Source organism: Trachemys scripta, chromosome 22, assembly GCF_013100865.1.
Source record: "Trachemys scripta elegans isolate TJP31775 chromosome 22, CAS_Tse_1.0, whole genome shotgun sequence".
Lineage (NCBI taxonomy): Eukaryota > Metazoa > Chordata > Testudines > Emydidae > Trachemys > Trachemys scripta.
In genome coordinates, this window is record NC_048319.1 from 10755182 (window position 1) to 10779854 (window position 24673).

General features: G+C 49.4%; 1 protein-coding gene and 1 long non-coding RNA gene across 5 annotated transcripts in view; one reads left to right on the top strand and one right to left on the bottom strand.

Moving 5' to 3' along the window:
* Positions 1 to 7022, top strand: part of AP3D1 (adaptor related protein complex 3 subunit delta 1) — a 68901-nt gene extending 61879 nt beyond the window's left edge. For 2 of the 3 annotated variants that reach the window (XM_034755476.1, XM_034755477.1), the window contains 5 exons: positions 1501 to 1589; positions 2657 to 2742; positions 3236 to 3357; positions 4090 to 4169; positions 4989 to 7022. In XM_034755476.1, the coding sequence (XP_034611367.1) occupies positions 1501 to 1589; positions 2657 to 2742; positions 3236 to 3357; positions 4090 to 4169; positions 4989 to 5084 (473 nt within the window). In that variant the 3' untranslated portion in view covers positions 5085 to 7022. Of the gene's footprint in view, positions 1 to 1500; positions 1590 to 2656; positions 2743 to 3235; positions 3358 to 4089; positions 4170 to 4988 lie in introns of those variants that run through there. The other variant, XR_004643755.1, reaches the window with a different exon arrangement.
* A 289-nt stretch (positions 7023 to 7311) lies between these two features.
* Positions 7312 to 19012, bottom strand: LOC117869018. Of its 2 annotated transcripts, XR_004643757.1 has the most exons (10): positions 17370 to 19012; positions 13789 to 13860; positions 12841 to 12867; positions 12415 to 12490; positions 12095 to 12142; positions 10994 to 11008; positions 10125 to 10172; positions 9371 to 9388; positions 8630 to 8652; positions 7312 to 7487 (listed from the first exon to the last, which is right to left on the bottom strand). It is a non-coding gene; the product is annotated as an uncharacterized LOC117869018 (long non-coding RNA). The 2 variants fall into 2 exon arrangements; XR_004643756.1 differs by lacking the exon at positions 12415 to 12490 and having other exon boundaries at positions 17370 to 19004.
* Between the last annotated feature and the right edge of the window lie 5661 nt (positions 19013 to 24673).

Below are 24673 nucleotides of genomic sequence, written 5' to 3' on the forward strand. Positions count from 1 at the left end.
TAGTATGGAGTTATTTGCTTTCTGGGTGCTGAACCTTTAGGTTGCACTGCGGTCACATTCTCAAGCTTTTCTCTGCAATCATGAAAGCTGAGATTCTCCCCTAATCCCCTGAATCCAGACCTTAAACTTACACCAAAGATTGCAGACGCATGATAAGATCACAGGGTTTGGCTGCTCTGAGACACTTTACTGCATTGGGCCTCAGTTTCACTTGTGGTAAATTGGGGGTTCATTCCCTCACAGGAGTATTGAGGCTTAGAGACACTACAGTGCTTTCAGATGGGTGAATGGAAAGCACTATTGAAGGGCAAAGGAGTAATACTGTTACATACTGTTAACATGCAAGTGTATGTAGTGGATTTTTTTTAACAGCTAAGCATGAGAAATAGGAACATCCCTCTAATATTTAATATTTATAAAGTGCTTTCACTGCAGAGTATTACATGTATGTAAGTAAAAGTGGCTTGTATAGGACAGTAGATTCTGCTTATTAACAGTTCCGGTTGCCAGCAAAAAGGTTGCTGTCATCAGGCAGTTGCTAATTGGCAGAGGGAAGGGATTGTAAGGCAGCAGTTAGGGAAGGAAGCTGCTGCTCTGGGATGTACCGTCCCTAGGTGCAGCCCTGCAAATCTGCTTGTGGATAGGGTAGTTGCAGGCATGGGTGCTGCAGCCCAGATGCTGGGACTTTCTATAGGGAGCAGGGATGCTGGGAGCGCATGGGGGCTGCACCATTCTTCTCCCTGCGTTCTCTGGTGGTCGGGGCTCAGCATGTCCCGGTGCTTCCTTCCCTGTGTGCTGTCTCCTGGCAGGGTACGGCCTGGAGAGTGCCGGGGAGAGGTCCCATGCAGCTCCAGTGTCTGCGATGCAGTCCTGCTGTGGCCCTTCCACGTCCTCCCCTCCCAGCCTGCAGCCCCTTACCTCCAGTGTGGTGCCCGCTGCAGGCAGGTTTGCCAGGCTGCAGCCCCAGAAGGAAGCACTGGGAGGACCTGAGCACCAGCTGCAGGCAGGTTTACGGGGCTGCAGCCAGGGAGGGCACATCCCAGCACTTCTTTCCCCGGCAGCAGCCTCACAAACATGCCAGCTGGTGATGCTTTTTTTTAAGAAAGTTGCTTGTAAGTGGCATGCCATTACTGGTATCTGAATCCCGTATTAACACTGGCTGCAGTATGTTGCCATTAAGTGAAATACATATCCTGCAGGAGGGGTCACTGGACAGATATCAGCTGATGGTGGTAGTTGGCTTTAGGCTGATGTTTTCAGTGACCCAAAAGAGTTAGGTGCCCAATTCCTATTGATTTTCTGTGTGTTGGCTGCATAACCCCCTTAGGCTCCTTTTGAAAATCCCAATCTTGATCGGGGTCCAGAACCAGGCATTGGTTAAGCTCAGTGCCTATCTCCTGTGCTGCTGCATAACGCTAATGATTAAAATCTTAGCCACGTAATAAGAGACACAAATCACTTTTTAGATCCTCACTCCACTCTCTCCTCTCTTCACACTAGGAATCTCTAACGAAGCCCAGTTTGTGTTTACTCTTCAGAGCATTGTTATGGCTCAGAAGCTAAAAGGAACATTGTCCTTTATAGTGAAAGTAAGTGCAGCTTTAAACTCTCTACTCCTGTCTTCCTTTGGAACTGCGTAGGGGAGCTTGCCGTGGATAGAAGGCACTGCTTTAGGGCTTCTCTGGAGCATCATTTCACCTCTGCTACACCAGCCCATTGTGCAACCTGGGAAGTATTTTACATGATGTACAAAAAGCATCCTGAGTATAAAATGAGCATGTCCTGAAGTGTCACTCCTGGCAGTGTGACAGTTTTCAGATTGCACTGCTCGGTGTTAGCTAGCGGCTCACTGCAGGGAGACATCTGCCTGGGAAGGAGAGGAGGTCAGTCTCAATGTCACTGGCGAGCAGGAGATGACTTCAGCTTTCCCTGATCAGTTCTACACTGACACCTAGGCTCCCTAGCTCTACGGGCTGGAAAAATGGATAGTAACTGGGTGTAATGCTGAGAGCAAGAGTGGAGCTGGCTAAGAGGTTTAAGTACCAAGCTCTGGCCTTTCAAAATCTGCTGTTTCTATTCTCATTGCAACAAGTAGTCACATTAGTAAAGTATTTGAACATAAAGCTGCAGCGCCAAATCCAAGTAGACGGCCAACTCTGCGAGAGCCATTGTTGTTGTCTCAATTTTCGATTTTTATAAGCTTTGTTGCAAAGCCACCCTTCTCCTAGGATGGGGAACAGGAAATGTTTGTTTGCTTCTCAGGTTGTTTCCCAAATTCTGAAACTTGATCACAGTGTGATAGGCCAAATTCAGTCTGTTCAGTCTTTATTTCAGCAGGACGTGGAGTTTAAAACTTGGCCAGATCCGTCTGGTTCACTATGTTTAAACTGTCCTTTAACCCCTCTACGTGCACAGACAAAAAATCCAAACTCCTCTCTTAATACGCTGGGTGGCCAAAGTCAGATTCCCTAATCGTGGCAGTAACTCCACCCCTCAGTCCCCAGCTAGCACCTTCAGGCGTGAGCCTTAATGGGATGCTTAACCTGAGAGCCAGTCAGTGAAATCTCATCCAGGCCTCTGTGTGGTAGGTTGGGGTAGGCACCTTCTCTCGCTGCCTCCGGGCTCCCCTTCATCTCCTTTCTTTGACCTGTTGCAGAACGATGAAGGTTCAACCCACGAAAAACTAGATTTCAAATTGCACTTCAGTTGCGCTTCATACTTGATCACAACGCCTTGCTATAGGTAAGTGCCACCCGAGGGGGCGCCAACATCCCCTGTGCACCCTTGGCACCCACGTGAAGCTTTGGCTGCGGGCCAGCTCTGCAGATGTGCAGCATGTTCCTGACTTTCCCAGCCAGTGGTTGCTTCTATTTGTAGTTTTTCTGTTCTGAGGAAAACGTAACCTACTCCTTACTTAAAACATACGTCCTCCCATCCCCCTTTACCCTGACACAACATGAATCGTGGTGTGTGATGGGCTAGCAAAAGTAGGTCGCTGAATAAGCAGCGTATTTTTCTCCTTCTCCCTGTTTCAGAGATCATAGGGACACCCTGAGACAGCTGGAGGCTAGATCCCAGTTCCACTCCTACACCGGAGTCTCCTGCTAGATCTTAATTGTATATGAGCTGCTGCACTATTAGACCCATTAAAGCCTGCATGGTGCTGTCACGAACGAGCTCAGCCTGGGCTTGTAGCCTAAGTGTAGACCATGATCCCGCCTTCATGTTTTTGCAGTGATGCTTTCGCCAAGCTGCTGGAGTCTGGGGATCTGCACATGAGTTCTATAAAAGTAGATGGAATTAGCATTTCTTTCCAACATCTACTAGCAAAGATTTGTTTTTATCATCATTTTTCAGGTGAGTTCCTAACACACAACCTGCTGCAAGGTTTCTTGTTCTGAAATTACTACTTAAGGGACTAGCTTGGCCTAGGGAAGGTAGATGCTCTTAAGCTCTAGATCATTGATTCAAATTCAGTCCAGGTGAAGCCAGTTTGGAGGAAGGAATCTTGGCCCAGTTTTAGTAGCCAGCGGTCCTGTCCCAAAAGGAACTAATTAAAGCCTGAACCATTCAAAGTCAGCTCCCACTGGGTCCGTATAAATAATTTGTCCAGTTCAGTGAGCCAGTGCTGCTGGTTCTGTGGAGAGAATGCTTCAGCCTCCAGTGCTGTCAATCACCAGCACTAAAGTTAATTGGAATGGGAAGAATTTAGCTTCATATCTTGGAGTAATTGCAAATTCTAAATGCCTAGACTAAAGTGGAATGTCTTCACCACACCCTGGTGCCCAGCAGTTCTTCACCAACGCTGCGTGGCTTTTAAAATGGCCAGTGTTTGTTAGGCTAAATGAACAGCTTTTGGATAAATATGCTCTTTGCTGCAAAAAGGTCAGTTTTGTGAAGTCACATCATAATTAAACTTAATATGTCAAAATAGCCCAAAAATTTGAACAATCAAATTGACGGTTAAGGCATCCTTAGCTCATGGGGCAGGTCGCTGTCAGCGGGATGGTCCCAGACAGCGGCTGTATTTACTCTTTTGGGAGAAGGTAGAGAAAGCTGTTAAATGAAAATGACTGCTTTCTTCTGCAGTTGTGGAGCGAGTTGACTCTTGTGCATCAATGTACAGTCGTTCTATCCAAGGTCATCATGTCTGCCTACTGGTGAAAAAGGTGAGTGCTCCTTAAGGTTCTGCAATGGCGAAGTCAGCTGGAAACTAGCTTATCTGGGAGCCTTTTTACCGTTTTAAGGCAAAGGTGGAAATATTCCCAGTTCATAAAAATCGCACAGGGTGGGATTCAGGGTGGCTTCATTCAGCCAGCACAGCTGCTTGGGAGTGACCCCTGGTGAGCCCCCTCTGCCCTGTACCTCTGTTCATGTTGTCCTGTGACTGAATGAACAGGGGCCAGTGCCGTTGTGCAGAGCACACCTTATCACCAGAGGTGAATTCAGGTTTTCTGGGGCCCTGGCCCTGGTAAAGGGCAGAGTGAGCTCACCAGGGGTCACTCCCCTTCTGCCTGCAGCCCTGCCCCCTGTTCCACCCAGGGTCCGCCCTCATTCCGCAATCCCACAACCCCTTTTGCTCCTTTCCCCTCCCCTCCTCCCTCCGGTCCCAAGACCAGAGAAGCTCTGACCCTGCACCACATCCCTGGAGTGCAGCGGGGAGTGAGAGCACCTCCAGTGCTAGGGCTGCAGCAGGGGTCTGGGTGCTGGGGCTTCTCCCTCCCTCCCTGCCTGTCCCGCGGCTTCTGCTGGTGTCGGGGCGCCAGGGATTCCCATGCCTGGCGCTGCTGCGGCGGAGCAGGATCGGGGCACGGGGGCGTCCCCCAGTTGTGCACAGGCCCCATCGGCTCAGGGGCTAATGAGCCACTGCCTAGTGACCCTCCCAAAGAACAGACCTAGGGCCTGCCTTGGCTCCCACTCGCTCCACTGGGAGTAGAATTGTGCCCTTACTAAAGAAGGGGCTTAACTGACTCCCTCTTCTTTTAAAGGGAGAGAATTCAGTATCCGTGGACGGAAAATGTAACGATTCCACCCTGCTGAGCAACTTGCTGGATGAGATGAAAGAGACATTATCAAAGTGCTGAATAGTCTTTATAAATATTGCAACTACAGGAGATGCACTTAAAGAAGTGTAAGACAAACAGATCCAAGTGTTACGTTTCTCCCTCGTACGCATGTACTATCTCGGGGCACGTGCTTTTCAGTTAACTCCACCCTTGTTTGCGGTTTAGACATTTTAAGGCTGTATGTTACCTTTTTTATTTGGAATCTTTTTACCAACTGTGATGTTAACCCTTTCCAGCCCAGTGAGATCCTGACATGTTTGGGGGGTTATTTATTCAGCAGTTCCCAGCAATCCAATACACCCTGCCTCCCATATGGAGCAGAACGTTATCAGTAGCATTGTTAACGTAGAAGGTTGCCTTGGCCCTGGTCTATGGAATATGTCTGCTTTTGTAGGTGAATATTTTTAGCAGAAGCTGGTGTTGGACCTGAAGGCAACCACCTCCTACTCTCAAGCTCACTTGGTCCCGAATATCAACATCCTTGATATCGTAAGAGCTAATCAGTAGGCACCTGGTAAGAGTTTGGGACACTCCTGGGTTTCTGCTTATGGTAGCTGCCTTGGGCCTTACCTCCTGTTAACAACAGCTAAAACATGGGCTGAAAAGTGTTGACTCCTTAGTCCTCTCTGCTCCTGTTCATCCCCAAAACAAGGCCTATTAAACATTTCCCCATAAGTGATCTCTGCTGATGTGCTTTGTAAAGTGCACTGAAATTTCACATTCCTGAAAAGTTAGAATGTAGCAAAGAAACTGGAAATCCAAAGGTTTTTTGTTCCTGTTTTTTATTTTGTTTATAATGTGGCTCACCAGATGAGGTTGACCAGTAGCAGGTTGGAGAAATAGCTACCTAAAATACCTCCTGCTCCAAAACGTTTGTCCCCATGTTATCCATGTTGAGATGTGACAATGTGTTTAATTGGTCCCTGGAGCATTGTGCTGGCCCTGCTTTCATGAAGGTAGATTTGGACATAGCCAGCTGCCAGCAGCCAAGGTGTAATTGGGGCCGAGCGGGAGTGGATGGAGAACACTACACACTTGTGTTTGTGGTACGAGTTACTACAAGGGTATAAAAGAGGGTCTGATAAAATGACTCCATTCTGTGCTGTTGAGAGTTCACCTGGAATCACTGACTGGAAAGAGAGTTTTCTGTCACTGAAGTACAAATGAGGACCGTACTCCTAACTGGCATCACTTTCCAAAATCTCTCCTTTTTCAATTCCTTGTGCTGTTCTATTTCCAGCAGACTTGGAATGCACTAAACGGTTATTACTTTGAGATGTGGGTAAAGAACTGTCAATTGCTACTACCAAAAGGGCTCCGGTGGAGGAGATAGACATGGACAATGTCTGCACTTAAGTTTTTGGCAACTTCCCCCCTCCAACAAATGTCAGTATTGCACAGCAGACTGATAACAACCCTACAGCCTGGGGACAAAGGGTGAGATCAGAACTGATCCCGATCTTACCTTTTGTTAGACACGTTGTGCCTCTTTATACTCGTCCCATGTTAGGGCGTTTTCAAAAGGCTCTGCTGTGGTTTTATTGCTAGGACCAGCATCGTCTGCTGTCTGATTGCACTTGTGTACTGCCGGAATCCTTTCGCAGCAGGCTCCTGTGCTGGTGAAGTGGTCTGGTTTGGTATTGACACTCAACCTCCCTTGGTTAGCCAGTTTGTGTATTAGAAACTGAACATATTACAATTGTCTTAAAGGATGATAACGTTCCTTAATTAGCGGGGGTGGGGGAATTAAAAAATTAATGGATGAAAACTGTCACTTTAGCATGTAGAGTCTTCTCTTAAAGAATCCTGTGCAGTGATTCTAGACCTTTGAAACTGTCTGATGTGTTATATTAAAGAATTTATTTGCTATCAACATTCCCTTACGAAGAAAGACCACAAGCTGCTGTAACAATTTTGTGTCAAGATGATCTAATAAAATTTCAAAACAAAAGTTAATTTTGATTTTTGTAATACCTTTCTAGTCTTACAGCCTTTTATTAAGAGTGGTGGATGAGGTTTTTATAAACCATTTTCAAGAGATCATTTTAGCTGTCACTGAAATTGCAGCCAGTTCTGGGGTGGAATACAGAAGCTCATTAATGCAACTGAAGTGGCAGGGAAACTATGCAGGTATTCGGGTAAAAAGTGATTTCCTGCTGTCCAGTGGCTTGATGCATTTTGATTAAATCGCCTTTGAGTTGTGTGTGTGAAACGTGATGATGTATAGAAGTATAACATAGCATTCCACTGATCATTTCTGTTTAATTTCCCTTACACCTAATACATTCTAAGTATTCATTTAAAAAATCACAGCTCAGCAGTCTATCACTCTAGGGGGCGGGATTCTGTGTTTGTGCCATCCAGTAGTCTTCCTGTTCACAAGCGTGTTGTGCCAAGTCTCCGACATGCTGGCCTTTATCCCTTGGAGGTAGAAGAAACAAAAACCCATCAGTGCTTGGACTGGTCTGAAAAGCACAGCTAAGCCCATGTGATGAATGGAACTAGTGCAATCTCTTGGAGTACCCAGGCAGTAGAGGAAACATCATTTTGAAGCAAAGGGCTGCAATCCGCTATCTGCAATGAAACTCAAGCTGGGAGAAAGGAAAAGTTGCTCTCAAATGGTTGGAGCCTTCATAACCAGAGAGCAGAAAGGCTTGTATATCTTTACTGTGGCTTCAGTTTTGAGGGCAGAGAAAACGGAACTCTGTTCCAATATGCCATAGGGCAGCAGGGAAGGGTTTGACCTAGTCTCAACTCAAGAAAAATTGCCATTTAATAAAACAGCCACAATTAACAGGTGAGGTGCATTGGCAGAGCTCGGGGGGGCAGCATGGAGAAGGCCTGCCCTGGCATCAGTCCCATGGTTAGAGGAGCACTGATGCCCCTTCTTGTGCATTTGCAACCAAGGGCAAATGGAAACAGCCTGCTGAAGCAGAACATGAGTGTAGCTGGTGTGAGGATTATGGCTTTTGCTAACCACTCGGCATTTTAAATCCAGCTTCTGCCTTTCAGACTTGGACACCTGCTGGCTCCAGCTCCACGTACTGGATAGTTTTAATTCACTTTTTCCTTAGGAAATACCCTCTGTGTCCCCTCTTCCGCTCATTTTTAGACTTCAACTCCTGCTAAGGCCTGACAAACAATGGCAAAACACATACAAACCATTACCTCCCAGGAGGCTGAACGAGGGACCCCAGTCATCGTCCTTGTCCCCCAAACGTCTGCAAACTGCATCCCCCACTGTTCTGTGCAGGCCAATAACCTCCAGCAGTAGTGCAGATTGGAGAGCCCTTCCTCTGGTGTTTACACTAGCGATTCTGCTAAACATGTATCCCCAAGCCACCCCCCCATCTAGGGCCAACAGAGCCGGCCCTGGCTCCATCTCCTCTGTCCCTGGTGAGCAGGGCCACACCATGGTTAGAATGCTGGCAAACACCGGCTCCCATCTCTAGCAGTGCTGCTATTGGCCAGGGAGACCCGGAGGAAAATGTCAACTGTAGCCGCAGACGCAGCTAGCCCCCAGCCCCTTAAAGCTATAAGAAATCCTCTATTTGCAAACTTACTTTTAAAGTTTAGCATTGCTGGGCTGTAGGGAAGGGAGAATAAAACAGTCAAGATTAATAATTTTCTAGTAAAAAATGAAATGCTGCAGGGGCTGAAAGGGGCATGTGTGTCTCTCTCTCAGTGGAAGGAAAGACGCTAAACACAGTCCCTACTAAAAGCAACAACTAGTCAATTTGTGAAGATTGTTTTCTACCTCCTTAAATCTAGAGGGTCGTGACTGGTCTCAGCTGGAAGTACTAGGGCCAAGACTAGTTTTGGCCACAAAAGTGACTGCAAAGCCAGGGTTCCTACGGTGTGGGCAGCAGTGCAGCGTAGTGGCCGGGAGCTGCATTTACCTAAACTGCTCTGCTTGCCAGTCCTGGGACAGGAGTGCCATGGTCATTACACTAGGGGGAAGAGCCAGGGAGGAAAATCTGAAATAATTCAGTGGGGGTTGCATATAGTTCTCTGGCTTCACCATGGCACCTCAATACTAAAGTAGGCTTGTCTGTTCTCAGAGTTATTAAAAATTGCATGGAACTGTACCCCCACTGCTTCCAAGGATGGTTGCAATGTGCTTCTGAGGGCAGGAGGCGGCCCATAGGGCAGGAGCAAGGTGGGAGGGAAATGATAATCTAGCTCTTCTATAGCCCCATCCCTCAGAAAAATTCCCCTCAATACCGAGGCTCTTTTGCTGAGAGCAGGAAGCTGGCTACAGTTTATGCTCAAATTAACGAGTCCCCTTCCTGGTGCCTACTTACCTGGTGGATGTGCAATTGCTGAAAGACAAAGAGGCTGATTAGAGAGCTGGGTGGTAGCTGAGCACTGCTGTCAAAAACCAACCCCTGCCCCCAAGCCCCTGAGCCAGAAAGCTAGCTTGCTTTCAGCAGAATAGGATGGAGTCTAGTTATCCTGGGATTACAGATCAGTATGGTAGAGCCCACGGACCCCAGACAAAGGTCAGAGCCCCGTCATGCTGTACCGCGAGAGACAGTCCCTGCCCTGAAGAGCTTACAGACTCAACAGACCCTGGGTGGAAGGGGGAACTGCCCCAGCTGTCCCAGTGGCAGAGCTGGGAATCGCAGCCAGTGGCCTGCTGCTTCTGCACTGACCAGCCATACACAGCACAGTCGTCATATGAGTTAAGAAGCGGAGCAGTCACTGGAGGATTGAATGGCCTGGTCTTAATCCCACTCCCCAAAGCAATGGGAGGGGACTGTCAAAGCAGTGCATGGGGAATACAGCTGTCCAATGCCTAGTAACCGCTCATTTCTCATCCATAGGCGTTAAAGGGCTGAGCCCAGGAGAGGAACTGAAGGATCAGTCCTCCTCTTCTAAGGAACTGGGTGGATCTCTGCACTGGAGGAGCACTCAGCAGCCGAGGCCTGGCATGGGCCTGGAGTGCTTCGTGGCAGCTGGCTCCCTAGGCTGGGTGAAAGGAATCTCTGCCCTTCAGGGAGGCCATTTGAAGAACTGGGTCCCTGAAGCCCAAACAGGAGCCGAACAGACACTCACTGGAATCCTGGGATCCTTCTCAAGGCAACTAGCCACCTTGCTGATTGCCTGAGGAGAAAACATGAGATTAGAGACCCTTCAGTTCAGAGGAAAGCATCCAGAATTCATCCCTGAGCCAGGCTACAAGTCACTACCAGGTCCCCCATGAACAAGGGGTTAACTCCAGCTCAGCACCCCTTCTCTGCCCCCTGCACTGCCCCAGGAAGGGCTGGAAGAGGGGTTGCAGCTCCCCATCCAGGCTCAGAGGGTTGAGCCCCTAAACGGGGGAGTTTCTCCTTCACTTGGGCCGAGTCTGCCATCGTGTTCAGAGCACTGCTCCTGGAAGAGGCAGCCTTGGTCCCTGCAGCCCTGAATCAATGGCGGGTTGTTCCACCAGCTGACACTGATCAATGCAGGTAGAGACCAGCTACTACCCGCACAGGGCCTAAGGCCCAGCTCCTCAAAGCTGGATAGGCCCAACTCCCACTGATTTCTGAGCCAGAGAGACGTGATTCACCCGAGGAGAGAACTGAACCAGGTCTTCCAAGTCCTAGGCTAACACCCTGACCGCCAGGCTCGGTCCAGTTCAGCTCTCACTTAGCCTGCTGTAACTCAGTTGCAGTCAATGGAGTTACCCCTGATTTATAACAGTCAGTGAAAGGAGAATCTGACCCCAAGGTAGCAGCCCTTCCCCCTTCTGCAGCACAGATGCCTTCAGTTTCCCATTAGAAACCATCAGCCCAGGGGTCAGAGAAAGGGCTGCAGCATTTCACGTCCCTGTTTCCCTACAGGGAGTCACCAGCGTGGAAAGTATTAGAGGTAGATAGAAAATATCTGCTACTGATGCTGGAGTCCTTCCAACTGGTAAGGGAAAAAAATGCCCCACTTACCGGTATATTTTGTTTCTGAAAAAGAAGAAACACACAGTGAAATAGGAGTGTCAGGGATTCCCCCAGCTGTTGAATGGTGGGTTCTCACCTCGCCCTCGCTCTGGGACTCAACCTTATAGACAGGGTCTGAGCCGGCCCAGCATGGTGCCCGCGGGAGCTCAGTGTGAAAGGGTTGGACAGGACACAGACAACCCAATAGTGCACTGATGGCTGCCAAGTCAGGCCTCCAGTGGAGTTCCACTAGAAGAACCCCCGGAGCGCAGAGCTCTGAACCTGGGCAAAGGTCTCCAGCAGCAAATGTTAAACTAACACTGTCATTCGCGTGCTAGAGAAGAGGAAATCCAGAGCCTACCCGGCCAGTGCTACCTCCTACAGCTACTGCTATAGGGACAGAAGACACCAGCCCAGCATGTGCTGTGGCGAGGAAGCTCAGTGCTTTCCTAGGCATGGTGCTTTCAACATCTTTCCTCCCCTGCAAAAGTATCTGAGCGGGGCTGCTGCCTTCCTACTCCCATCTCAGAGCCACACCGGGTTTAAAGGTAACAACATCATTCCGTTTCGGGGCCCATCATTTTCTCCCCCTGTCTCAAGCCATCAGTGCATGGCTCTGGTTTCCTGGCGTGAGGGCAGCTACATCGCTGCACGCCGTGCAGATGCTGGAAACAGAAACCAGAACAGCACCCCCATCGACGCCCGCCCTCTTAGATGAGGGACCAAAGAGGGTCAAAGTAGCTCTTGAATCTGGGGCCTCTCCCGCCCCGGTGCATTTCCCCCAAACTGCTGCCCCCTACTGGTTAGGGTTTTCATTCTCCACCACTCGCAATCTTTCAAGCAGGAGTGGATGTTTTTCTAAACGATCTACTCTAGTTCAAACAGGTCCCATTCCAGTTACTCATGTGAGTAAAGGTTCCGGGATCAGAGCCTTGTATTGTATTTGGAAAGCTCATTTAAAAACCCTGTGTAATGAACTAAAAACCTAAACCAACACCATCCACAAGGCCTTGTCTTCACTAGGAAAATGTGTTTTTAACCTCTTTCTCCTAGTGTAGACACAGCCTTCGTGACAGATCCTGGAAAGCCGAACACTGAGCTGACACTTACATGTAATCAAAAAGGCCTTTTAAGGCTGTTTCCCATTCTTCTGATGACCTGTTGAAGAAAGGGAAAGTTTGAAGGCAGCTGGTTAGAGGGGTGGGGTAAGGACTTTTTTTTAGATGTTTCTCTTCTAGTAGGGCTACTTGGTTAATCAACAGCCCTGTTAATAATCTAGTCTCTTTAAAGAAGACGTATATTTCCTCTGCCCTCTCTTAGGCAGTTACCAATGTGCCTGGGTACAGCACAGCCACAGGGCTCAGCCGGAGCTGATGGGCAGTTCTCTCTCTCTCACACACACACACTCCATATAAAGACGTGCTCCCTACTCGCAGTTATATCCAAAGCAAGCCGGTCTGGAGAAGTTACAATTCGTGCAGGAGACAGCATCATATCTAAAGATTCCTGTAACATACAAGAGTGAAACTGACTGCGTGGGGAAGTCGCCTGTTAGACATATCAGCAGTAACTTCTGGTCGCTGCTGGAACAGTGGAGATTATAGGTCTGGGGTGAAATCCCAGCCCCCCCGTGAAGCCCATGGGAGTTCTGCCATTAACTTTAAGGGGACCATTTGGGCGGATTCACTGTCCTGCTTTTTGTTTAGTTCGGGGGTCTCAAAACAGGGACTGGAAGAGGTCACACCCACCCTGCTCTCCCCACATGGCTAACTGGAAAGGGGGCTGCAAGGTGGAAAGAGCTGAGAATCACAGAGCTAAATCATTAACAATGAACCCCGCAAACCCCCCTGACTTACCACAGTGACGTTCACACTCCAGTCTGCCTAGGGAACGCAGGGAGAGTTCATTAGGGTTAAAGAGCCCTTGTTTCAACTGATCGCCATTAACAACAGACACTGTACTTATCTGGCCCTCATCACAGCAGCACCTGAGTGCCTCACACTCTTTGTTATATCCTTCCTACCCGCCCCGTGTGGAGCAGTGCTACTATCCCTGTTGTACAGAAGGGAAACTGAGGCCCAGAGGCTAAGGAACTTCTCCAAGGTCACAAAGGAAGTTTGTGGCAGAGCAGAGAATTGAACCTGGGTCTCCGAAGTCCCCAGTTAGTGCTCTAACCACTTGGCACTGCTTCCTCAGTGCTCCCTGGTGTGAAAACCAGGCCCTGCTACTCTGCCCATGATCTTACTTATCCCCTCCCCTCAAGCACTGTAACACCCTCATTTTCCCTGGAGTCTCAGTTCTCATGGTGTCATGCAGGCAGTTCAAAGTGCAGCTCTGCTTCCCCTTAGCCCTACCGCAAAGCTGGAGACCATCCCAGACCTACTCAGAAATCTCCCCTCCACGGCCCAGGATGAGATCTCCCTTCTAGGCCCCAGAATCTTCTGCAGACTTGCTGAGTCCCGTCCTGCCTGACAGCTCCTCCGGCCCCAGCCCACTCGGCGATTCACAGCTACTACATGCCGTCCTGCCCCTTCCCCACCAGGCTCCAGCTCTTGCTCTGAAATTGCCCTCAGTGTCTGATAACACCCCTCCCTTCCCACCAGGCCCTTTCCCTGACAGCCTCGTGTCAACACTCAGCAGCCCTTTGACCCCAGCCCCCTCCCTTCGCAACACTCGTGAACCCTACAGTGTCCCCGTGTTGACCTTTGCGCTCTTTTCCACTCCCTCTTTACTACAGCTACAGGTGCTACCAGCAGAAACCAAAGGTGAGGGGGTGGCATGCAGAGGAAAGGGCAGAGGCTCACTTTCAATGATTGCTCGCTGCAGCAGCAGGATCTGCTTCTGAAAAACGGACTGCAGGAGTTGAGGGAGAAGACCTTCAAAAGAGAGAGAGATAAGTGGTGTGGGACAGGGACTGTTATTTACTGTGTTTGGGTGGCACCTAGTGCAGCAGGGCTCTGACCTGCTTAGCAGGTAGGTGCTGCCACAACATATCAGTTAAATCATACACAGGGGCCTACCAAATTCATGGCCATGAAAAACGCGTCACGGACTGTGAAATCTGGTCTTTTGTGTGTGCTTTTACCCTACACTATACAGATTTCACGGGGGAAACCAGCACTTCTCAAATTGGGGGTCCCAAAAGGGAGTTGCAGGGGGATCGCAAGGTTATTTTAGGGAGGTTGCGTTATTGCCGCCCTTACTTCTGCGCTGCCTTCAGAGCTGGGCAGACAGAGTGGAGGCTGTTGGCCGGGCGCCCAGCTCTGAAGGCAGCGTCCCGCCAGCAGCAGTGCAGAAGTAAGGGTGGCAATACCCTACCTTGCCACCCTTACTTCTCTGTGCTGCCTTCAGAGCCGGGCAGCCGGAAAGTGGCAGCTGCTGAGGACCCAGCTCTCCAGGGAGCAGCGCAGAAGTAAGGACAATACCATATCATGCCATCAGGGCCAGCTCTAACTTTTTTGATGCCCCAAGCAGCAAAAAAAAGCCCCGCCCTGCTGAGCCCCCCGCGCCGAGCACCGTGCCCCGCGGAATGCTGCCCCGCACTGCCCCCCGCCACCCCAAGATTGGCTGCCCCTTACCAGGTGCCGCCCCAAGCATGTGCTTGGTTGCCTGGTGCCTGGAGCCGGCCCTGCAGGCCATCCTTACTTCTGCGCTGCTGCTGGCGGCGGCCCTGCCTTCAGAGCAGGGCTCCTGGCCAGCAGCCACCGCTCTCCAGCTGCCCAGCAGCAGCGCAGAAGTAAGGGTAGCAGTACCACAACCCCCCCTGCCCCTACAATAACCTTGTGACCCCTCCCCTCAAACTCCTTTTTGAGTCAGGACCCCGACAATTACAACACTATGAAATTTCAGATGTAAATAGCTGAAATCATGACATTGACCATTTGAAAAATCCTATGACCGTGAAATTGACCAAAATGGACCGTGAATTTGGTAGGGCCCTAATCGTAAGTGAGAGCTCCAGTGGCTCACGTATTCCTGGCTATAATTCAACTTCGTTCCTGAATCAATACAGCCGACTCTAGCTGACTTTATTTCCCTTTAGTTATTCTGCCAGCTTTTTAGAGGTAATCAGAAAGCGCCTCTAGACAACAAGGGAGCACTCAACTCAGTCTCGGGCCGTCATTTAAACCGATAACGTCTGTAACTCCCGATGTGCACGTCAACATCGGGACACGAAAAATATTACTGAATGAAAGTGGGCCTCAGAAATGTGGATTCTCTCCCCAAAAGTGCAGGCTTTAACCGGAATTCGCAGTGCTACGGACTAGGGTTGCTTCTGTCAGATCATATGGGGAAAAAATATTCTACACTTGCTTTGTATCATAAATTAGCACCCGATTCCGCAAACATTCATGCATATGCTTAACTTTATGCCTGTGTTCCCCTCTGCCATGTACATTGGCCAAACCGGACAGTCTCTATGCAAAAGAATTAATGGACACAAATCTGACATCAGGAATCAGAATACTCAAAAACCAGTGGGAGAACACTTTAACCTGTCTGGCCATTCAATGACAGACCTGCGGGTGGCTATCTTACAACAGAAAAACTTCAAAAACAGACTCCAACAAGAGACTGCTGAGCTGGAATTGATATGCAAACTAGATACAATCAACTCAGGATTGAATAAGGACTGGGAATGGCTGAGCCATTACAAATATTGAATCTATCTCCCCTTGTAAGTATTCTCACACTTCTTATCAAACTGTACTGGGCTAGCTTGATTATCACTTCAAAAGTTTTTTTCTCTTACTTAATTGGCCTCTCAGAGTTGGTAAGACAACTCCCACCTGTTCATGCTCTCTGTATGTGTGTATATATATCTCCTCAATATTTATTCCACTCTATATGCATCCGAAGAAGTGGGCTGTAGTCCACGAAAACTTATGCTCTAATAAATTTGTTAGTTTCTAAGGTGCCACAAGTACTCCTGTTCTTTTTATGCTTGTGAGTATTCCTATTGACTTCAGGGAGACTACTCATGTGCTTAGAAGTTGCATGCATACATGGTGGCAGAATCAGGTCCTCATTCCCCATCCATCCAGATCCTAAGCCAAGTACCTTGCATTTCTGCTACGCTTGTATCCTTGGCCCCTGAAAGAAAGCTGTGTCCTTCTCAGGAACGCTTACAAAGCTAGTGAAACAATGACAATGTTGGCAGAAATTTGCTTTGTTTTGTTTCAATTAATCTGTCGCTTTTAGTGACCCTGTTAGGTGAGAGAATGAAAGTGACCAATATTGTCTGATTGTTTCCTTGCGCTCCCCCATCTGTCTGCCTGTCAGCTCTTAGGGGCAGGGCTGTCTTTTCATTCTGTGTACAGCGCCTAGCACGCTGGGCCCAGGTCCATGAGTGTGGCGTCTATGTGCTACCACACTACAATCATAATAATACAAATAGAACTTCACTGCAGGCTAATATATAATTTACGGTAAATTACAATAATAATTTATTATATCTCCATTAATCCCGGTATGGCAAATATTTCTGCATTGCCTTGGATCTGTATTAAAGGTGGCCTGCACAAACTGGGTTTGTGGCTCTTTATGATGAAGATGGGCAGCTTGAAAGTTTTAAAAATAAAAAAGGGGGGAAATCCTGCTTCCTCTTAACATTGGACATGAAAGTTTTGTCATCTTGTTTTCCTAGAAGACTGTACAGATGTCTGGGGGACCAAGCTATGATATCAGAAATCACGCAGAAATGAAATCTGATTAATTAGGGGGGAAGTGATTTTTATTCAGATGGTTTAAAACTTGTATTTTGTTGTTGCTAAAACCTATTTAAGGAATCTCTTGAGAAATAACTGGGGAAAAGGTGCCTTAAAGCTCCCACCACGCATCACCATGAGTCTTCTAGCAAAACCAGGGAAGACCAGATGTAGCATTCCTGATCTTTCCAGGGTGAAAAACCACACTTTTAAAACAAACAAACACACACACACACACTTTTTAAAAAAACAACAACAACACTATTTGGCTCTCTTTGGACACCATCAATAAAAAATGGCATAAAACCATTTTTTTCATCCATTAACCCTCACACTGAAATGATCCTCATTCGAGTTATAACACTAATGCTTATATTTGGTCAACAAAAAGACACCCGTGAAATTAAATACAGAACATGGCCCTGATCCCATGAGGTGTGTGGGAGTTTTGTATTTGACACCTCCCAAGATCAAGCCCCAACATCTATTTTTTTCCATTTAAATATATTTTCTCCCATTTATTTTCCATCCAGCTGCTGATAGTCATCACCACGTCCTGACTTAACGGCAAGCCCTGCAATGGAGACCCATTCCACTTCTTCACTAGGCAACAGACATCCCAGATCACCAACCCTTCTGTACGATGCATCCCCTTTTTTGCAAGTCAACTAACTTACCTGGTTGGTACGTTTTCCCACTCAACAGGATGTCAAGTTTTTCATACACTTTGGCTGCAATTTCATGTAGCTTATCCACAGCTGGGAATGTAGAACAGAAGTCAAGGAACGCCTTGAGGTCACTAGAAATATTGAACACTTAGGCACGATCAGTGAAATTTCTGTTCAAAGTGACCGTGGTGCAGGCTACAGAATCTAGGAACATTGTTTAAAAGCTCTTCATCTGAAACCCATTTAAATGCTGCGTTTGGGGCTTATGTGATTTGAACAGCCTTGTGTGAGTTCTCTGTACTGAATCAGCTTCACTTCAAAACTACAGCAAGTTGGTTTTCAGACAAATCTTTCACTTTTCCAGCACTGTCAATCCCAAGTGTTCAAAAAATCTGGAGTGAGGCACCTAAAAATCATGAGATTTTTTTAAAAATAATACATTTGCAGGTTTTTTTATTTGCCTTATTTTGTGAGCCTTTAGAGAACCTCCAGAACGTATTTATACAACCACGAGGGGTAGGAACATACTTTAAAAAAACCACCAAAAGTGAAAGCTGAGATTCTCCCATATTCCTATGACTCCAGGAGCTGAGGCTTTGAGCAAGAACAGCAAATATCGTGGCAGCTGGTAATACTGTTTTGATGAACATGGCATTGGCTGAATTAAAGATCTCTAAGCCAGTCAGAATGCAAATGAAATGACGAACACAGAGACCATTACAGAAATGGTGATCAGGAATATTTTCATAGAATTACCACCTCTGGCTTAGAAAATGTGGGTTTACTTTGCCATGCATTTTTAACATGACTCATTTTCACCTGGGAGATCATTTAGCAGCAGGAGGCCTTTATCTGGCTGTGGCATCACCGTATTTCATCAATATCATCTCTTATTTTAATGACGATTCCAAAAAATAACCAATCTTTTCTGATTCCAAAGAAATGAAAATGACATTGGAGCGGTCCCTGGGAAGTAACGTTAAAAACTCAATTTAAAATAGAAATGCTCTGAATGCTACAATTCGTCAAGCTCAGAACCGTTTAACAGATTCCAAACTTTTAGTATACGAGTTTCTCTTTGCAGAGCCAGGTAAAACTTCCACATTCCTGTTGGATCTGTGCTAATGAAGGGCAGGCACAATCAAAGGCTAAGGGGCAAGGTAAAACAGAAACAATCTTTTTCTCTCAAGAGATGTTCATCTGCCCCTTGAATTAACTTCCAAGGTACCAGTAGTTGGAATAGGAAAGACTGACACGCATGATGGCAAATGAACTGAATGGGGCCTGGGGAGGAAGGGAAATGAGATTAAAATGACATAAACATGCATCAAAAAGTAGAAGTGCAAACCATAGGCCCTGATTGTCTTGTTCATTCTGTGCAGCGGAAGATTACAGCCCCAAGAGTTCTGGGCTCAGATCCTCAAAGGCAGTAGTTATCAACCAGGGGTACGCACACCCCTGGGGGTACACAGAGGTCTTCCAGGGGGTACATCAACTCATCTAGTTATTTGCCTAGTTTTACAACAGGCTACTAGCATTAGCCAAACCAGCACAAACTACAATTTCATGCAGACAGTGACTTGTTTATACTGCTCTATGGACTATACATTGGATGTAAGTACAATAGTTATATTCCAATTGATTTATTTTATAATTATATGGCAAAAATGAGAACATAATCAATTTCTCAACAACTTTTGTATTTTTATGTCTGATTTTGTAAGCAAGTAGTGTTTAAGTGAGGTGAAACGTGGGGTATGCAAGACAAATGAGACTCCTGAAAGGGGTACAGTAGTCTGGAGAGGCTGAGAGCCACTGTTCAAAGGTATGTAGACTTCTAACTTCCATTACATCAATAGAAGCTAGGAACCTAAATACCTCTGAGGATCTGAGCCACGGAGCTGACATTTCTCAGTGCATAGATAGATTGGGACTGTACCCTGCGTTTTCCTTATCATAGCTTCATGTGATGGCTACTCATCCTACCCTTCCACACACCTTGAATAACATAGATTATCTCCAAATAGCATAAATTCCTGCTAGATCTCACTAGTTTGGAGTACACTTTAAGGTCAGGATTTGTAAGTATTCCAGTCATGTAAGAAGGGGTTTTGTCCCGTTTCAATGAGACATTTAAAATCCCACTTGGTTTGTTTAAACATCTCCTTCATTTAAAGTCCCAGCAGCAGAACTTCGGAAGTTCACATCCCACGTAAAATGTTGACATGGTTTTGCACAACCTCAATTGTCAGTTCAGTTTTGGGGTTTGGTTTTTTATTTCTTCCTAAGAGACAGATACTGATCTTTTCCCATCCAGGATCTTTCAAAAGGGACAAGTTCTTTTTTAGAAAGTGTGGCCTATTGAGTAGATTGTGGTGCCAACTAACGGCCCACAGGCCATGCACGGCCCACCAGAGCATTTCATAAGGCCCGCAACCTGCTTCAACACAATACGCTAACGGCTAATTCATTAGTGTTTTGTCATCATTTAGTTTATACAAATGTGCAAATAGACAATACTGTACATAGAAACAATCTATCTAAATACATACGAAACAAGCTGAACTTAACATGTAAGTCAATACAGATGACTTTAAATCTTATTAATACACCACTACCCCGATACAACGCTGTCCACGAGAGCCAAAAAAATCTTACTGCGTTGTAGGTGAAACCGCGTTATATCGAACTTGCTTTGATCCGCTGGAGTGCGCAGCCCCCGCCCCCCACAGAGCGCAGCTTTACCGCATTATATCCAAATTTGTGTTATATCGGGTCGCGTTATATCAGGGTAGAGGTGTATATGTAGAATCTGTTTGACCCACCCAAGGCTGTGCTTAGGTTCATGTGGCCCTCCTGTGTAATAAGGCTGGGGATCACTGGGGTACACCATTGGACTGGGACTTAAGAGACCTGGATTCAATTCCTAGCTCACCCCCTAGCCTTTTTAGCAGCTGTATCACACTGTTTACTCTCGTTCAATTTGTGATCCATGATAACCCCCAGATCCCTTTCAGCAGTATTAGGATTACCATATTTCCTCATTAAAAAAAGAGGACACTCCATGAGGCCCTGGCCCCTCCCCCAACTCCACCCCTTCCCCAAACTCCCCGCCCCAACTCCGCCCCCTCTCCTGAGCGCCCCGCATTCCCCTTCCTCCCTCCCAGCTGCGAAACAGCTGCCCGAACACTACCGGCTTCACGGTTTGCCGGGCAGCCCCCAGACCTCCAGACCCTGCGCCCCTGGCTGGGCGCTTCCCCTCCCGGGCTCCGGCTGCTCTGGGGAAGCGCCCGGCCGGGGGCGCAGGGTCTGGAGGCTGTCCGGCAAACCGTGAAGCCGGTAGCGCTCGGGCAGCTCGGCTCTTCAGCTACACAGAGCTGAGGTGTCTGGGGGGAGCAGCAGCCATGGGGGAATCCGCCTGCAGCTCGCAGCCTGCGGGAGCCGCTCTAAGGTAAGCAGGGGACTGGGGCAGGGATGTCGGCAAAGCTATTTTCCCGGACATGTTCGGCTTTTTGGCAATTCCCCCCGGACGGGGATTTGAGGACCAAAAAGCCAGACATGTCCGGGAAAAAACGGACGTATGGTAACCCTAACTGCCCCTCAGGACTCCACCCCCTACCTAAGCCTCCCTGCTCCTTGTCCCCTGACTGCCCCCTCCTGAGACCTTCCCTCCATCCTAACTGGCCCTCTAGGACCCTACCCCCTACCTGTCCCCTGACTGCCCCCTCCTGAGACACCCCCCGCCATCCCCACAGACCCCCTAGGGACTCCCACGCCCCATCCAACCACTCCCCACCCCCTGACAGCCCCCCCCGCAGAACTCCCGACCCATCTAAACCCCTCTGCTCCCTGTCCCCTGACTGCCCCCTCCTGGGACCCCTGCTCCTAACTGCCCTCCAGAACCCCACCCCCTACCTAAGCCTCCCTGTTCCTTGTCCCCTAACTTGTCCCCCTTGTCCCCTTCCTGAGACCCCCCACCCTAACTGCCCCCCTAGGACCCTACCCCTACCTGTTCCCTGACTGCTCAAAACCTAACACCCCCAACCCCCAGACAGCCCCTCCCCCCGAACTCCCGACCCATCCAACCCTGCTCCCTGTCTCTTGACTGCCCCCTACCTCCCTGCCCCTTCTCCGACTCCCTGGCCCCCTTACCGTGCCGCTCAGAACAGCGCATAGCCCGGTTCCCGCCCTTGCAGAGTGTTGCGGAGCGGCGCGCTGGGCAGGGGGAAGAGCTCCAGACTGCCGGAGGCCCAAACGGGAGGGAGGGAGTGATCTCAGCTGCAGGGGAGAGGAGGGGGAAGCGGAGGAGGGGCTCTCTGGCTGCCGGAGCCCAGTGCAAGTGGCACCATCCGGCCGGCTGCCCTGTTAGCCGCGCGCGCTCTGCATGGGGGGGAAGTCCGGACATTTACAAATTCCCCCCAGACGCTCTTTTTAACTCAGAAAAGCCGGATATGGCGGGGGGAATCCAGACGAATGGTAACCCTAAGCAGTATCACCTGGGCAGTTATTCTCCATTTTGTAGTTGTGCATTTGATTTTTCCTTCCTATTACTTCGCAATTGTCCGTACTCAATTTCATCTTGTTGAGTTCAGATCAATTCTCCAATTTGTCAGGCTCGTTTTGAATTCTAATCCTGCCCTCCAAAGTTTTAGGAACCCTCCCATCTTGGTGTCATCCACAAATTTTAGAAGCATCTTCCCCACTCCGTTATTCAAATCATTAATGAAAATACTGAATAGTACTGGACCAAGGATACACCTGTGGAACCCCACTAGATACATCCCTCCAGTTTGATCCCTACTCTTTGAGCATGGTCCTTCAACCAGTTGTGCACGCACTTTATAGTAATTTCATCTAGAGTTCTAGACCACGTTTCCCTTATGAGAATGTCACTTGGGGCTGTGTTAAAAGCCTTACTAAAATCAAGATATACTGAACAATGGAAGGATTATAGGATTATCCTCCCCAGTGTTGCCATCTGGCATGAGACTTTGTCTTTTTCTTAAAGCCCCAGCTTCTGGAGTCCTGGGATAGGAAGAGAATTGCAGCTTCTTTTTTCTTTCTTCTCATTTTTTTAAAAAGTAAGTTTCTAGCCTTTCTGGTTGGGGAAAAAATCTTGAAAACGTGACTCCCACAACGGCAAATAAAAAGAACCTAGCTAGCATTTATTATTCAAAAAAAACCTCAATTTTTATGCCAATCTCATAATTTTGGGGGTCTGAATTCTAATTTTGGAACAGGTGGGAGTTGGCAATACTGTGCCCCTATGCAGTCAGATGGGGCCGCTCACCAATGGGAGGAGGGAGGCTGAGCAGTTGCCTATGGAAGATGTCCATAGGTACCGTAACTAGGGGTGCTGGGGGGGGTGCAGCTTGAAGTGGTTTCCATTATATACATGGTTTACAGTTTGGTTCAATGACTTTCAGCACCCCCACTATTCAAATTGTTCCAGCCCCCCTGGAGGTATCTAGAGGGTCTCTTTCCTCTCTATAGCAGTGGTTTTCAAACTTTTTTTCTCATGACCCAGTTGAAGAAAATTGTTGATGCCCGTGACCCAACGGCGCTGGGGATGAGGGATTTGGGGTTTGGGAAGGGCTCAAGGCTGGGGCAAAGGGTTGGGGTGCAGGGGTGAGGGCTGCAGGGTGGGGATGGGAATGAGGGGTTCAGGAAGTGGGAGGGGGCTCTGGGCTGGGGCAGGGAGTTGGGGTGCATGAGGGGGTCAGGGCTCTGGGCTGGGGTGCAGGCTCTGGGGAGGGCTGGGAATGAGGGGTTTGGGGTGCAGGAGGAGGCTCTGGGTTTGGGGGGACTCAGGGCTGGGGCCAGGGCCGGCTCCAGGGTTTTGGCCGCCCCAAGCAGCCAAAACCAAAAAAAAAAAAGCCGCGGCCGCGATCGCAATCTGCGGCGGTAATTCGGCGGGAGGTCCTTCACTCCGAGCCGGAGTGAGGGACCGTCCGCCGAATTGCCGCTGAATACCTGGACCTGCCGCCCCTCTCCCGAGCGGCCGCCCCAAGCACCTGCTTGAGAAGCTGGTGCCTGGAGCCGGCCCTGGCTGGGGCAGGGGATTGGGGCATGGGGTTGGGGCTTACCTCGGGCGGCTCCCAGTCAGCGGCACAGCAGGGGTGCTAAAGCAGGCTTCCTGTCTGTCCTGGCACCGTGGACCGTGCTGTGCCCCCAAAGCAGCCAGCAGCAGGTTCAGTTCCTTGGCGGAGGGAGCACAAGCGGTTTTGTGTGGCTCTCATCTACAGGCACCGCCCCCCCCAGCTCCTGGCCAATGGGAGTGCAGAGCTCGGGGCAGGGGCAGTACACAGAGCCCTGTGGCCCCCCTGCCTAGGAGCCGAACCTGCTGCTGGCCGCTTCCGGGGCGCAGCGCAGTGTCAGAACAGGTAGGGACTAGCCTGCCTTAGCCGGGCAGCATCGTCGACGGGACTTTTAACAGCCCGGTTAGCGGTGCTGACCACAGCTGCCGTGACCCAGTGCCTTCCATTCCGCGATCCAGTACTGGGTTGTGACCCGCAGTTTGAAAACCACTGCTCTAGTCTAGAGGCTCTGAGAGGCACTTATTGATCTCAGTGCATAAAGCCAAGTGCCCACAGGAGGTTCCTATCTTGAGAGACTAGGCACGGGGCCTTTCTCACTGCAGGCCTAGGAGGGAAGGGTAGGGTGACCAGATAGCAAGTGTGAAAAATCAGGACAGGGGGTGGGGAGTAATAGGTGCCCATATAAAAAAAGCCCCAAATATCAGGACTGTCCCTATAAAATTGGGACATCTGGTCACCCTACTAGACCCTCGCTTTCTCAGGGCGCCCGGAGGGCTTGCAAGGGCTCTCCCTGCTGGGGGTGAGGGGGCTGGGCTTAGGGGTGTCACTCCTGCATCCCAGGGTGGCTAAGAGGAACCTCCTCTCTCGGGGACCCCAAAGAGGGGGAAGATGGGGAGGGCTCCTGGGGAGGCTCTCCTGGAATTGATCAGGGATTTGGGAGGAGGGGAGCCCGAGGGACAGAGTGGGGGGATTGTGCCTGGGGGTGTCACTCAGGGGCAGGGCCTGGGGAGTGGGGTGTCCCGGGGTCACTCAGGGAACCGGGGCAGGGCCTGGAGGGGAGCAGGACGGGCAGGGAGCGGGGGGAGGGGTCCCAGGCGCGGGGGGGGCCCGGGGGCCACGCGGGGCCCGGGGGGCGGCGGCGGTTGGGGTGGGGGTGTCCCGGGGTCACTCGGGGACCCGGGGGTGTCGCAGGCTCGGCCCAGGGGCGGCGGCGGTCGGGGTGGGGGGGTCCCGGGGTCACTCGGGGACCCGGGGGCGGCGGCGGTCGGGGGGGGG